The 14,847-nt window shown below is 36.7% G+C and overlaps 1 protein-coding gene across 5 annotated transcripts in view; it reads right to left on the reverse strand.

The window, feature by feature from the left end:
* Positions 1-14,847, reverse strand: part of PPP1R9A (protein phosphatase 1 regulatory subunit 9A) — a 130,603-nt gene that overhangs the window by 51,362 nt on the left and 64,394 nt on the right. For all 5 annotated transcript variants that reach the window (XM_021538387.2, XM_021538391.2, XM_021538390.2 and 2 more), the window contains exons 3-5: positions 11,255-11,387; positions 10,650-10,770; positions 5,184-5,288 (exon numbers count right to left, since the gene is read on the reverse strand). In XM_021538387.2, coding sequence (XP_021394062.1) covers positions 5,184-5,288; positions 10,650-10,770; positions 11,255-11,387 — 359 coding nt within the window. The remainder of the gene's footprint in view (positions 1-5,183; positions 5,289-10,649; positions 10,771-11,254; positions 11,388-14,847) is intronic.

Genomic DNA, 14,847 nt, shown 5'->3' on the forward strand with positions numbered 1-14,847 from the left:
TACAAAAGTAAAAATTTGTATGAAAGATTGCGTTTTCAATTTAGTACAAGATAAATTAAGCTATGAACTAGCTAACTGAAAGTTTTGAATTAAAATTTTCCACATAGGAAAAAACAAAAAATAGCAATAAATTATTCTTTATTAGAACACAGATTAGTTAATAGCCAGAGGGCTGGATATTTGCACTGCTGTTCTAAGAACACACTCTTTAATGATCTAGAAGATTAATTAGACACGGCAAAATTGGCTAACCAATTATTTAAGATGGAAAGACTTTGATGCATTTTAGCAGAATTTAAATAAACAAAAGCAGATAAACTCATTGGCAGGTTAGAATTAAAACAATTAATAACACAGTGGTACAAGTCATGATAAACCAAACAGGTTTTGCCCAGGTTCTGCATAGTTCCCTAAAAAAAAAAATCAAGAACTGATTCAGAAAGCACCATGAGAGCATCCGCTCAGTGCCTAGCAACAGTTTGGAAAGCCAAGAAAATGTTCAGTCACATTCATACAACAGGATGCAGAAGGAGGACACAGAATTTAAAATTTGCCTCTCCAGTAAAACACTGAATTTGGTTAACTTCCTTAAAAGAAACCTTTCAGAGGAAAGTAAAAATTCTAAAAGCATACAAGCAGCATATGAAGAACTGGGATTTTCTGATGATTCTCTCATACAAGACCCTTTCTCCTTATCAATCCATTAAGTCTTCCAAGAACCATGTCCTCATTTCCTGGAACCCTACCTTTCCCTGAGCTGTGTGAGCACAAATATTTTTATCCAGTAAGTATGATAATAGGATAAAGTTTTCTCTATGAAAGAACTAGATTTTTTCTCTTGTGAGTATGTTCAAAGAAAAATAAATAAAATTCCCTGGAGGCATACAGCTCTTTGAGTGAGCTTTCTCTGGTGGAGACCATAGGGTCTTCCAGAACCCTTTCATTATGATGAACAGGCAAAGAAAGTGTGGTCACAAAGGCTTAACATCACCCAAGCAGCTTCAAAGAACAGGTCTGATATCAAGATCACTGTCCATAGGGAGACTACAAGCAAAATAACTCCATGACAGGATAGGATTCCCACTGTCAAGCTGTCTCCTTATCCTATCTTTTATGACTGCAGGCACCACTTGCAAGCTTCAAGCTGATGGATTACATCCTAAATGGGGTCAAAAGAAGCACAGAACAATTAGTGGTATTAGTGTGGCACTGCACTCTGAGCCATTAATCTTAGAGCAGGGGCAACAGTCAACAATATTGAAAACAACACACATTTCAAATCCCTCCTGAATATAATCAAATACTGAAATCCACTAATATGAGATATTAGTAAACTAAACAGTTATGTAAAATTATAAAGAAGACTTGATATTTACATCAACTGAAATAACATTCATAGTTGTATTTGCCTGATTAGAGTCACGAGGATACTAATTCTCATCCTGAAAAACAGATGCTGATTGCCAGCTGGGATTATGAAAGAATTCCATCTCTTTCCTTTGCCTCACAGGCTACCAGAGCACATCTGCTGGGTACTGATTATCTTTCTAGAAAACATTATAAGAAAGAATAATTTAATTTATTATCACTGTGGAAGTCAAACTGGTTGAGTCAATGATCTTTCATTATAGTATGATGACTCTGCTGGATAATCCAGTACCGCAAACAGTGGATAAAATAATTGCAGATGCTTATATTTGTTCTTCTTTCACCTCTTCTCAGCCTCACCTAGAAAGTTCAAAAGGTAAAAGCCCGCCTTCATTTTCACAAATTCTTCACTATGTCAGCTACAGACAGTCTGGATACATTTTTTATGGTAGAAAAATTGCAAAAATCTATTCTAGGTCAATGACTTCCACTGTCAGTATCATTCAAAGTGTTCAGAAGGCTCAAAGGAGAAAAATAAATCACAAAGTATTGGCATTATGCAAGCTCTCTGAAGAGCATTTATTGCAAAGAATTAAAAAGTGGCTTTAATGTCATTCTATTCATGAGTGTCCCTTCTTTATAACTGATCTCACATATTAAACGCTGCTATAAAAACCAGCATGCACTTTGAATAGATTAAGGACAAAATGACTTCAGATACCTAATGCTGTGGGATATAAATGTGAAGTAATGCCAGTGAAAGGCACAGAAATCTCTGTGTGTACAGGACACCAGGCAGAAGAAAGGCACAGCTTTTGTATGCTATGATCACAAAGATAGCTATGCTTATTAAAGCAGCTCTATAAACCCCATCAAGCTGACACTATTGAACAGCAGATATGCAAGTAAGTGTGAACGTGATTCCTCCTGTGAAGGAAGGATTGTGGAGCTGTCTTGCCTTGGATCAGGTGAGGTGTGCTTGCACACTGCCTACACACTGGCAGCTCAGCTGGGACAGCCTCCTGAGGAAAGGCAGGAGGGGTTTATAGAGCAGCAAGCTCTTCCCCTGCTCCTGCCTCCTGCAGTGACAGGGATCATTAATGGCAGCAGCCATGGGAATGGCGCACTCAAAGGGCAGGAGCAATGCTCCCTGCACTGCTCCCTGCACTGCTCCCTGCACTGCCAGCAGGCAGGAGCTGACAGCTGGCAGCAAGAAAGGCATTTTGCCACAGCAGACCCTCCCATGTTGTCCCTAATGTTCTGGAGCAGTTAAAAGTGTAGAGGTTGTCACTGTCTGCCAAAGAGGGTGGAGATGAGGGATTCTCCATCCTAGCACTGAAGGAAAGAGGATCTTCAGAAACCAATTGTTCTCACCACAAAACAAGCAGCAGGCAGGGCTCTTTTGTCACATGTCAGAAGAAAAACAGTCAGGAAGTTAAAAATACCTTATTTCCTTTCATATCTAAATTCACCAATATTAGCTCTTACTTTCTTTACAAGCAAATGTTCAAACCTGCATTGAAGACAAAATGTCAAGCATCCTGAAATATCTATCTCCAAAAAACAGCTTTCTGGAACCATTTTTCATTTTGTGCAATTAAAACCAATGCAGACCATCAGACAAGAAAACCATCCAGGACTGGATCAGAAGCTAAGCAGGAGCCTGTACCACACAAGGCTTGGCTACCTTGTCAAGTCTCACTCCCAGCCTACCACAAACCAGGGAAAACATAATGCATTTCTCAGATGGCTTGCATAAAGCAGAAAGAAGTATTTCTGAGCACTTTTTTCCATGAAGTTTAAAATTAAAAAAAAAATAAATTAAGGAAGTTGCACCAAATTCTACCCATTTCTTTCCTCTAATTAGAAATACACATTAGTAAGTTACTGCCAACCACAAAAAGTATGCTCTTTATGTATACATTATTAATATTTTAGCATTATTTTATATTGTAACTCATACGGTATTTAAAATGTATTATTAACTGAATATTATTTTATGCTTTTTTTGGTTTAGTTTTGACACTAACATAGTGGGTCATTTTTTCCATGAAAATTCAGTATCTTAATCTTATAAGGAAAAAAGAAGAAACTCAAATATCTCTTTGATAAATTAGACCTGTCAGAAGCCAATGATCCCAGTGCACAGTATACTTGACAATGTGAGCTCAACAACAATGAAGAAATACCTTTTTCAGCTCCCTATTTTGTGACAAGGATCTAGATTGCAACCAGTCTCACTGTAATTTATTTCCTGAGAGAAGACTGTGGGAGCTCTGTGTGAAAATCACTTTATGTTTTTTCCCTCCTCCATTATTTTCCCATGGAAGCAAGTATTCTATTCCATAACTTATGCAGTAATAATTACACAAATTAAGCTGATTCTAAATGTACACAATACATGTTTTATGTGAGCGTTCTATTTTCCTTTTTCCTTTTGAACTAAAACATCAAACACAAAATACACATAACATTTGCTCTATGTATCGAAACATAGGAACACATTATTCTCTGTCATAAGGATTTTATATTTGAAGGTCCCAACTGTAGAAAACTTAATATACTCATTTCCATAGTTCAGTCAGTAGGAACGCTCACTGCATGTGTGAGTCTTTGCAGAAATAGTAATGGTGTAACTTCAAATGTAAATTTTACACAAAAATATACTCGCCTATAATTACACTACAGTTCCTATTTTTTTTTCCTAAATAACCTCTCTTAAATAAAAGATTGATCAACCACCCCCAAGATTCCTTGCATAATCCACATCCCAGCATTATTCTTCAATGTTATGCAGGATCAGCTATGGAATTATAGTGGAAGTGTGCATGCCAACATATAGCACCACCATCTGAGGGTGTCTGCATATATTACCACCCATAGTTTAGTCATGGTTCAAAAGAAGTCAGCTCTGAACTCATTAATTAAAGAATTCAGTTGTACTCCCTAGAAAAGATTTTGAAAGAGAACCAAAAGATGACTACAGAATGGCTGCTGCTTTTACAATATGCCAAAAATATTTTTGGATTTATTTTGTAGAGTTGAATCGTTACTGAAATTAACAAGCTATTGAAAAACTATATGACTGCACACAGTTTTAAATGGAAAACCAGTTCAATTCTAGGGAAACAATGCTCTTATTAATGACATTTTATAGCTTTTCACTCACATTCACGCAAGTTCAGAAGTGTACTTGCAGTATATGTTACATTTTCCAGTCTGTTCATTATTTTATGGACTTCCACAGGGACACCTTTTAATGAACTACAGTATAGGTGCAGAGAGAAGCCCACAGATGGTGCTGGGAGCCCAGTTAATTAATACTGGTTACTTTCCTCAATTTGGCAGCTGTTACCACTACTGCATCCAATACCCTCCTCTCCTCTGTGCTGAGGTGGCACCCGAGGGACCGGAGTGCTCATCTCCTCCGCTCCAACCGTGGAGTGTGAGCATGGCCAGCCTCCCCATGGGAGCAAGGAATGATCAGTGGCAGCAGTTCCCATCTGACCAACACCTATGACCTTCATCATTCCAACTAATACAAACAGCTTGAAGCCCATGAACATCTAGACTAGTGATCAAGAGCATAGTCATCATCTGTCTGCAATTTCAGCTTGTCTTGGTGGTAATATTTTAAAAATCTAAGCCAAAACAAAACTCTAATACTGTATTTGATCCCTCTCTTGGGATCAAAGGAGGGAAGACACAGAGGACAAAGGCCTCTGGTTCTACCTGGGCAAACTGAAAGGCCTGCAAAGGAAGCCAAGTAATCTTAAGTATTATTTAAATTTCTTTTTTCCCTCTAAAATACTCACCTGACTTTGTCTTTGGTGTTTCTAAGAACAGTTGCAGCAAAATTTTGTGTAACACCAACCAGACTGATGCCATCAACTTCCACAATTTGGTCATTCACTTGGATCCTTTCAGGGAAAAAACACAAATGCATAAATAATTGTATGAATTCTTGCAAATTTTCAGCAAAACTTAGTATAGAGAGATCTTTCTAGTTTGACCTTAAACAAAAGCTCAGTCATAAAATGATTGAGGTAAATATGAAAAACGCATTATTCCTTGCACACAGACATCTAATAATCCAACTTCAAAGTTACCATTACAGTTAATACAATCAATTAATTATCCAGAGTCTTTCCTTGTATAGAAATACAGCAACAAAACTCTTGAATTTTTCATATGAATTAAATTAAATGAGATACTTGAACAGTTCTTATATCATTCTTTCCTTAGCAAATCTTGAAAAACATTGTAAGACATAGCTCTGGCATTCCATGCTAATGGAAAAAAAATGTAGTATTTAACTAAAACAACCTGCTCATCTGTGGAGAAAAGAACTTAAATATCAGATCCAATTGTGACATACTATCTTAAGATATTTCATCTAACTTGTTCCAAAAAGATGAATTCCCAGTGTAAGCATGATCTTGCTGCACACAATCAAAAAACCAGGGGACTGCTTTAATGAGGACTCTCTTTTTGAAGCCAAACACCTATTTACAGATGATACACTACTTAATGCAGAAAACGTTAAGACAGAAATTATCTAAAGCAAACACTGCTACAAAATCCCTAAAGCAGGCACTGGACTCCTCTGAATTACAAATCCCTGGAAGATGACTGCTATACTATTCTTTAGAAATGCAAGATCTCTTAATGGTTTCAAATTAAAAACCAAACAAACACATCTAGAACTGGTCAAAGCAAGCAATTTTCAAGTACGTACATGGATACTATTGATCCAAACAAGATGGTTTACAAAGCAACCAAGGAACAGCTATGAAAACATCCTATTTAAATTATAAGAAACTACCTAAATTAATATATTAGGATATATTAGTGATAAGGCTTCTTTTTGAAAAACAGAGGCTTCAACAGAATGTTGAAGCATTTGGACTTGGAGCACTAATTTCTCTGTTAAGTCTGAGGAAATGCTTTGCAGTTTTACGTGTGTTCAAGGAGCATCTTCTGTTCCTTGGATTCCAGTGATGAGTAACAAATACAGTATTTATTCTTTGGCAGCCTCACACTACAAAATATCACTGTGTTCTAGGCAGGATCTCCCTTGAAAAAGGCAGCCTATAAACTCCCATTTTGAAAATCATATTAGGCATTTTAAGCTCAGAATTTTATTTCAATTTTCACTGAAATATTTGAGAAATACAGCACTCACATAAATATTTATCTAATTTTGACCTTTTTTTTTTAAACTTTAGCAAACACAAAGTGCAGTCAGATGGCACAGGAGCTCCTGGAAAAAACTTTTAAGAATTTGGTGCCTACTGAATGGGAAACTGTCACCCTCTTGGCTGAAAATGGTGGAATAACACATTCCTTTGAGATGACAGCAGCAACACTGTATATCATCACACAGTAGAGTAGCATTGTTCATACAGAGACACAGGTACAGGATTTCAGGTGATGAAACATCATGTTAGGGAACTGTTCTCTGCAACTTCATAAGCAGCTCTAACTTGAGTCAGTCTAATTCTGTTTGCCCTGTAGGCATATTTTGTATCCCCTTCTTTCTTGTTTGTATAGCTCCTAAATTAACTTTCAACTCTAATTTTTATGGCCACTGTTCTCCAAAACTCCATGCTTTCTATATACACATATATTTTAATTATATATGAGCACACATACATATCAACATACAAAGGGCAGCCTTCCTGTTAGAGCCCACTCCAACAGGAGCTCCAGGCCTCCTCTGTCTGTCAAATCTGATTTCAAACACGAATGAAAAATTAGGTTTAGGTTGCCAGCGTCTGAATTATAGAAATTGTATTGGTTTTAGCATTAATAACATTGGTAATTCTTCTGGCAATTATTTTCTAATGTTCATGATTTTAAACTCTGCCTGCAGATAACAATGAAATAGCAACTACAGAAGTGAATCAATTAAAGTTGAAAAAATTATTTGGAAAATTGCGCTATATGATGAACTGAAAAATTTAATTTGTGCAGAGACATCTTCTAGAGTTCAAGTTAAGAGCTATGTAATGTTTGAAAACTGTTGTTCCCAATGCTATCAAAATACTTTATAAAGTGGATGACTCATCACTACAATAATTTGAAAGAAGCATCTATTGATTGATTGATCCAGGAAAAGATTTTATATTCAGTCTAATTTTTCCTATTCAGTCTAATTACTGATTTCCTATTTTTCACACTATTAATAACCTCTCCTAATACTTATCAACATGCTTGCCTTTGGATTAATCTTGAAGCACCCTCCTTGGTCAAATACTGGCACTTTAAATATGATAACTAAATGCTACTTGTTTGTCTACAGCAGCATTAATCAAGTCAGTGGTCTTAAATCACTGAGAAATCCCTTTGCATAGCTTTGTATTTCCATGGGAGACAAGTAACTTATATCATAATCTGATAGGTCTTTCAATAAAAAATAGAACAACTGTCCTGCAGATACTGTAATATTTTAAATTGTAGCTTCAGAAGAACCTGGTTGAAGATTGCTATGTGATTATTCAGGATATCTGATGCAACTACTGAAGTAGTTTTATTTTCTGGTTGGAGACTTTGTTTTGCTATCAGTGTTAATGATTAAGTAGGCTTTTCATAAAGATGAAGTTCACAGGACCCTTTACAGTTGATGCACTTTATTATGCAGAACAATCTGGTCCTGACTGAGAGGATTATATATCCCTTTCCCAAGTGAATGATCAGTCAGACCCTCAAAGAGAAAATCAGAGTCCTATTTCTCAGCTGACTGAACATTCTGCCAGTTGAAAACCAACACAAATATTAGAATGGTCAAAGAATGATATTATTTTTTCTCAGCTGACAAGTTCCTTTCAGATGCCATCTAGGGAAATGAAAGAAGAGACTTACAATGGAACATTAACTTCTGTAGCCCACTCAAACATGTGAATAATGAGATGAAAAGAAATTACAGATCATGATAGAGCAGCAGTGAGTGACTGATTTTCAACCAGAGAATTTCACAAAGAATACCAGTCGTGAGTTTAATGCCTTCTAGCTGAGGTCAAGCATACCCCTACAGTAAAACAGTCACTTAAATTTAAAGTAATGGATAAAGTAATGACATCTTGAGGTGTCAGCTTCATTTCCCTTCATAATTTTTAAGCCTATGATGAATCAGTACTTGGCCTTCAACTTGATATCATATTGCCAAGATCTGTAAAGATACCTCCAAGCCAAATCTAGAAAATTACATAGTTCAGTAGTTTCAAAGCCATGTTACTAAACTTTGCAACCTCCTGACTTCTAGTCTTTTACTTAAATTTTTGTGGGGTTTCCACAGCAGAACAATTTTTTGCTTGGCTGAAAAGTTAGAGATGTCCAACAAGGAACACGTTACTGCAATGTATTTTTTAGAAGACATCATCAGCATCTTAAGAGTTTATTCCCACTCTTATTTATAAACAATATTTTCAAATTGTTTATGACTAATATAACAACAAATTAATGGTTAAAATCAGAAAAGGAGACTGCAGATAAGTTGCTTTAATTGCTTACATATCAGAGAACTAATATTTTATTGGCATGATAATTTACAAAATTAAGCACTGGGACAAAATGAAAAATTGAACGTGTTGGAAGACTTTTAAGAATCCTTTTCATTATTACATGATTATATAGTAAAGTTTTTTCCTGTCTCCTCATGAGAAGAGGTTGACTTGGTTTTGGCAGGTATTGTATAATACACAGACAACTGTGCCTCATATGAAATATTATATGTTGAAAATTATGAAATTAATTATATGAAATATTTTATGTTGAAAAGGAATTCTTTAGCTTGCACATACCAAATAAGCAATTCCAGAAGCAAGCAGGTTTTATATGAGCACATAGGACTACACACACCAATTCACTTCTTTAGTGGGTAAGGTTTACTGTACAGTTTCCTATTCCAGTTAATTAATGTACTTTCAGTGCTGTAGATGTGAAAACTGAACTCCAGAATAGAAGACTATCCAAAATAAGAAATATACAGTAACAGTCTGTGTTAGTAAAGTTGAAAGGAGTGTATTTAGTAAAAGTTTAAACATTCAGATACAATAATTATTTCCTTAATCACAGAATAATCAAGGTTGGAAAAGATCTTCCAAGACCATCCAGTTCAGCCATCAGCAGTTCAATCACCCCTAAACCACATCCCAAGTGCCACATCCAGATGCCTCTTCAACACTTCCACAGACAGTGACTCCACCACCTTTCTGGGTAACTTATTCCAATGCCTTTTTCAGTGAAAAAAGCTCTAATATTTAATCTGAACCTTACCTGACACAATTTAAGGCCATTTCCTCTCACCCTTTCACTTAAGACATGTCAGAAGAGACCGACCCCTGCCTGGTTACAATCTCCTTTCCAGTGGTTGTGGAGAGTGATAAGGTCTCCCCAGCCTCCTTTTCTCCAGGTTCAACACCCCCAGCTCCCTCAGATGCTCCTCACAGGACTTGTGCTCTAGACCTTTCACCAACTTTGTTCCCCCTCTCTGGTCCCACTCCAGCACCTCAGTGTCTTTCTGGACAGAGCACTCAAGCGCTGCCTCACCAGTGCCAATACAGGGGGACAGTCACTGCCCTGCTGCTGCTGGATACACTCTTGTGATCCTGGTCCAGGCCAGGATGCCTTTGGCTTTCTTGGCCGACTGGGCACATACTGGCTGATATCCAGCTGCCTGCCAACCAGCACCCCAAGTCTTTTTCTGCTGAGCAGCTCTCAAGCTGCTCCTCCCCCAGCTTGTAGCCCTGCCTGGGACTGCTGTGACCCCAGTGCAGGACCTGGCCCTTTGCCTTACTGAACCTCATGCAGCCGTCCTCAGCCCATCGACCCAGCCTGTCAAGATCTCTTTGTAAGCACATCATATGCAGAGAGACCAAATAATCAAATGTTGAACAGAATTTTTTTTTATGTATTGCCTATCTAAAGCTGGCTTGAAGCTAATAGAATGGGTGGGAGCTCAACATCTTGAGCATCAAAACTACCTTCAAAAGTTAAAAAGAGTTAGGAATCAGCAGCCTTACTCATGCTAAAGCATCTGGGCTCTGAGTAGTCACAAACACGTATCTTTGGCAAATTTTTATTCTTTAAAAGTTTAAACTCGTGGTGCTAATTTAGTGTCTTCTCATAACCACATCAGGTATTTGGACCTTATCAATGAAGTTGACAAAGTTTACAGATTGGATTACCATGACATACATTAAGCAAACTATTCCCTATGAAAAATCAAAATTTATAGTAACTATTGCTGATAAAATTTCCAAAAACAAAGTCTAGCTTACCTGCCATCTCTTTCTGCTGTCCCACCCTCTGTTACTGTTTTGACAAATATTCCCAGTTTTTCAAGGCCTGCATCAGCTCCAACTCCCATTCCAATAATGCTTATGCCAAGTCCATCTTCATCTGTGAAAGAGGCAAGAGAAAGCAGAAACATTTATCTGTATCTGTACAGATATTTGGTAGGTAAACATTCATGCCTTGGTTCCTCTTGGCTTTCTGTGTCAATAACACTAAGATTATTTTGTTTCCTTTTAAACACTGTTTGACTACCATATTAATTACACACAAAAAGTATCATCTGCAGCCTTATGAGGAGCTTAGAACAACAGACAAGATTTTTACCCCTCTGGTGAAGAATGAACATACCACATCAAACATTGTAAAATCATGTTAATGGAGTGTCACCAAACAATTCTCTTAAGATAAAAACTGCCTGTCTCTGAGCTGCTTCTTTAATTCCTCACTGAGCAATTCCTGAAATTCAAAAAGCCAAGGTGACTTCAAACAATTCATGGGAATTCACGATAGGCTCTGCAGGCATATGTAGACTTCCTCAAACTTGTAGGTCAGTGTCACAGGAAGTGGAAGTGACACACAGACATGATACCTTTTTCTAGTTCAACTGGGAAGAGCTCCAACTTTTCCACACGCTTCTCAAGTTCATATTCAGCTGATGCAGCCACTGGATCAACTTCATCATTTCTCCTGTCATAGTCTTCATTAGAGTATGTATTGAAAACCTGTGGAAATAGATCAAAAATCATTCAGCTACACACTCCAAAAAAGACTTCCAAATTATTAAACTAGCTACTACTTTTGTCCTGTGATATTGCAAAGTTTGAAAAGGCTTTTAAAAGACAAACTTCTCCTGTTCATTCAAACTTCAGATTTTTAAATTTGTGGGGTTTTTATTCAAGGAAGCACAAGTAAGGTTGAAAAAGTCAACTAAGTGTAAGTTTCTGTTGCTTTTGATTATAAATTGAAAAGGTGATCTTTAATGTCTATATTGGTCTATGCATAGAACTAATTAAAATACTTTATTTAACTAATGAAAAAATGTACTATTAATAATCATTATCAGAGTCAAATACATTGAAATTATAATCTGTATAGCATTTCTGTATTAGTCCTTAGGCTTATGAAGTTCCACTTCACATTCATCCAAACAAAGCTTGACCTGAAGATTACTAATCTACATTTACATCACCTATGAATATCATGGAGATTATGTTTTATATGATATATTAACTTTTTTAGAACAGCAATATACACAGCCATTGGTATTTTTCAAACTGACCAGGTTTACAGGTTTATTTAATCTCTAAAGCAGTAATTTAAGTGACTGTATTAACCTGATTATAATATTTACACTACTTACTATCACACTTTCAATATGGCCTTCCATCAGTGATTATTCAGACCTTCAGAAACATTAGTCAGGAAAAGCATGTTTTCATATTTTAGAGATTGAATTTGCCAGCCTAATTCATTAAACTGCCTGTGCTTGGCAGTAAGTAAAGAATGTGTATTACTAGTGGTAATAATTTTACTGAGCGTCAGTCCCATGGATATATCATATTCAACACTTCAAATAAAGGAAAACAACTTCCCACATTTGGTCTTCCTCTTTTACAGACAACCTACAGAAGACATCATTATGTAGCCACGTTTTCCTTTATCACTGATCCTCTTAACAATATAAAACACTGCACCCTGCTACATAGCTACATAGCTAAATATTCCCAAGTTCTCCAGAAGCCTGCTCTTTTACAGCCCTGCTTGGAGGCTCTGTCACGATGTCCCTGGATGGAGCACACATGCCAGCTGGCTGCCCAATGCAGTGACAGGAGCTGGGTCATTGCCACCTGAGGCTTCACCTGCCTGAAAAGCTGTTAGTACACATCCATTTATTTTGATTAATACATATATTGAAGCTGAAATACAAAAATATATTTAAATACTACTGCAAGTCTATTAACTTTGTTATGGCCACCACAAAGCTACCAAAAAGCCCTTTCAGTTTTACATAAACTAGTGGTTGAAACAAAAAATATAATAGTGACTTAGTAGGAATTTTAAGTCTTGTATTTCACATCAGTGTGAAACAATTAATTTTCTCTTCCGAGAAGACTGAGATGATAAACATTTTACAAGAATTTAAAAGAATCCTGTCTCACACGGATTTTTAGTCATTATGATGCAAGAAAAAGGTTGCTTTAACTAAATTATGGTCCTAGAAATCCTTTATAAATACATGCAAAGCGCAAGTAAAATACGACACATAATGCTATCCAGTGCTGTTGAACATTTTATGCTGCTTTAGTATCTGTAAGATTGGAGAAAAGACACAGATTGAGAAACAAGTAATGCAATTCAAGGCCACCATTCCGAGCCTGACTAAAGAATACAAAAAAACAGCTGAAGTGTCCACTCATCAGCAATCAAAAAGTGATACAACTTCCCTGGCAGCTTCCCTTCTCTGTGATTAGGTGTTGAAGGCAGCAGTTTTTACCCACTAAGGGTTCCATGATCAAGCCCAACCTCATTCATGTTGAAATCAACCAATCAATATGGATCAATCAAGAGAGTGAGACCCAACTAAACATTACTGAACTAAGGTTTGATTATAAACCTTTAGGTATGAAATGCAGCAGACATGTAAACAAGTACAGGTTAAAAACCACAGCTGTGAATTTAGCTTGAATAATCTCATTTATTAACATGATGAAAGAGACCTGTGCCTCAAATGTGAACAGAGATGAGTTACATGAAGATAAAGGAAGATACTGCTTGCTGGAGACAAAGAACAGTTGAGAGAGAGGTATAGGGGAAAATTATGTCACAAAATTAGTATATTTATTTCTGGATTTCTTTTCCTCAGGTTAACTGGCACCATTCTTTTCCTTGCATTCAATGACTGGATGAGAATATTGTGGAAGAAATTTTAGATTTGTTGTAAAATGACTGGATATGCTTCAGGATAATTTTCTTTGAAAGCATTAAATAATATAGTGCATTTGGGTTTGGAATGATCTTTCTTGAATCAGATAAGAGAGAAGATACGGCTTCTTGGATTGCATTCACTGTTTTGGAGTATTTTGATAATCTCACTAAAAGGAAACTGAATATCCTGTTGGTGATTAAAAGTTATCATTATGTCTCCAAGTACATCACACCACTCTTATGTAGTACCTCAACTAAGCATTCATTCTGAGATTGTAGACCCCTGACTGCAAAAAGCTCTGTGTTTCCTATCTGGCATTAACTCACTCTCTTTTGTACAGTGGTCATATAACTTTGTCCACTGCCTTCAACAAGGCACTTGTCTCCCCCTGTAAAGGGGAAGAAGAAGGATATTCTTGTATGTCATTTATCTCATTTTGTGCAATCACATTTCATGGTTGACTGATTCTATTAGATGCATCTCTGGATGTTAAATTGAAGTAAAGAAAACTTGTGCTTGGAAATTTTCTTTCTTTGTGAAACAGTCTATTCACCAGAGTAATGAACTGCTTGCTCAGTACAGTCATGAGAACTGTCACTCAAGATTTTACTGCACTAAAAATAAGATAAACATTTATAACTTCTTTCTCACAGTATGGTTAACTTGATATAAGTAGAACTATTTCACCACGTCTGTTGCTGAAGTGTTTTCCAGTGTGTGTGTGGGATTTCAGACTCATGGGAGTTCTCCCATTCCCTGTCATTTGACAGATTTGGTTTTACTGCCACCCTGGACAAGTAGCCAGTACAGTAAAGTCACAACTACAGAATACACTGAGTTGGAAAGGACCCACAAGAATCACAGAGTCCAACTCTGGGCCCTGTACAGAACCATCCCCAAGAGTCACATCATAAACCATTAACTATAAAGCAAGCTCTTTTTCATGAAAATCCAATATAGTATCTTAATTTCTGATTTTACCACTACAAGTATTTAGCGGGGAAAAAAAGTTTTCATAGAATTCACTTGTGACATTTTCTAGGATTTAAAACAGCACTTGTGGAAAATAAAAAGCCAACAGTGGTGACACATTGAAACAAACCCTGAAGAACTGCTGTTAATAGAACAATGTTCTCTAAAGTGACAGAAAAAAGGTCATCAGTGATTCATCCAGCACCAATATAGTAACAAACTGTAATATCAAAGAAGCAGGTATAATTGTTAGGCACCCTGGGTGGTATCCCCAGGGAAATCAT

This window comes from Lonchura striata, chromosome 1 (genome assembly GCF_046129695.1).
Source record: "Lonchura striata isolate bLonStr1 chromosome 1, bLonStr1.mat, whole genome shotgun sequence".
NCBI lineage: Eukaryota > Metazoa > Chordata > Aves > Passeriformes > Estrildidae > Lonchura > Lonchura striata.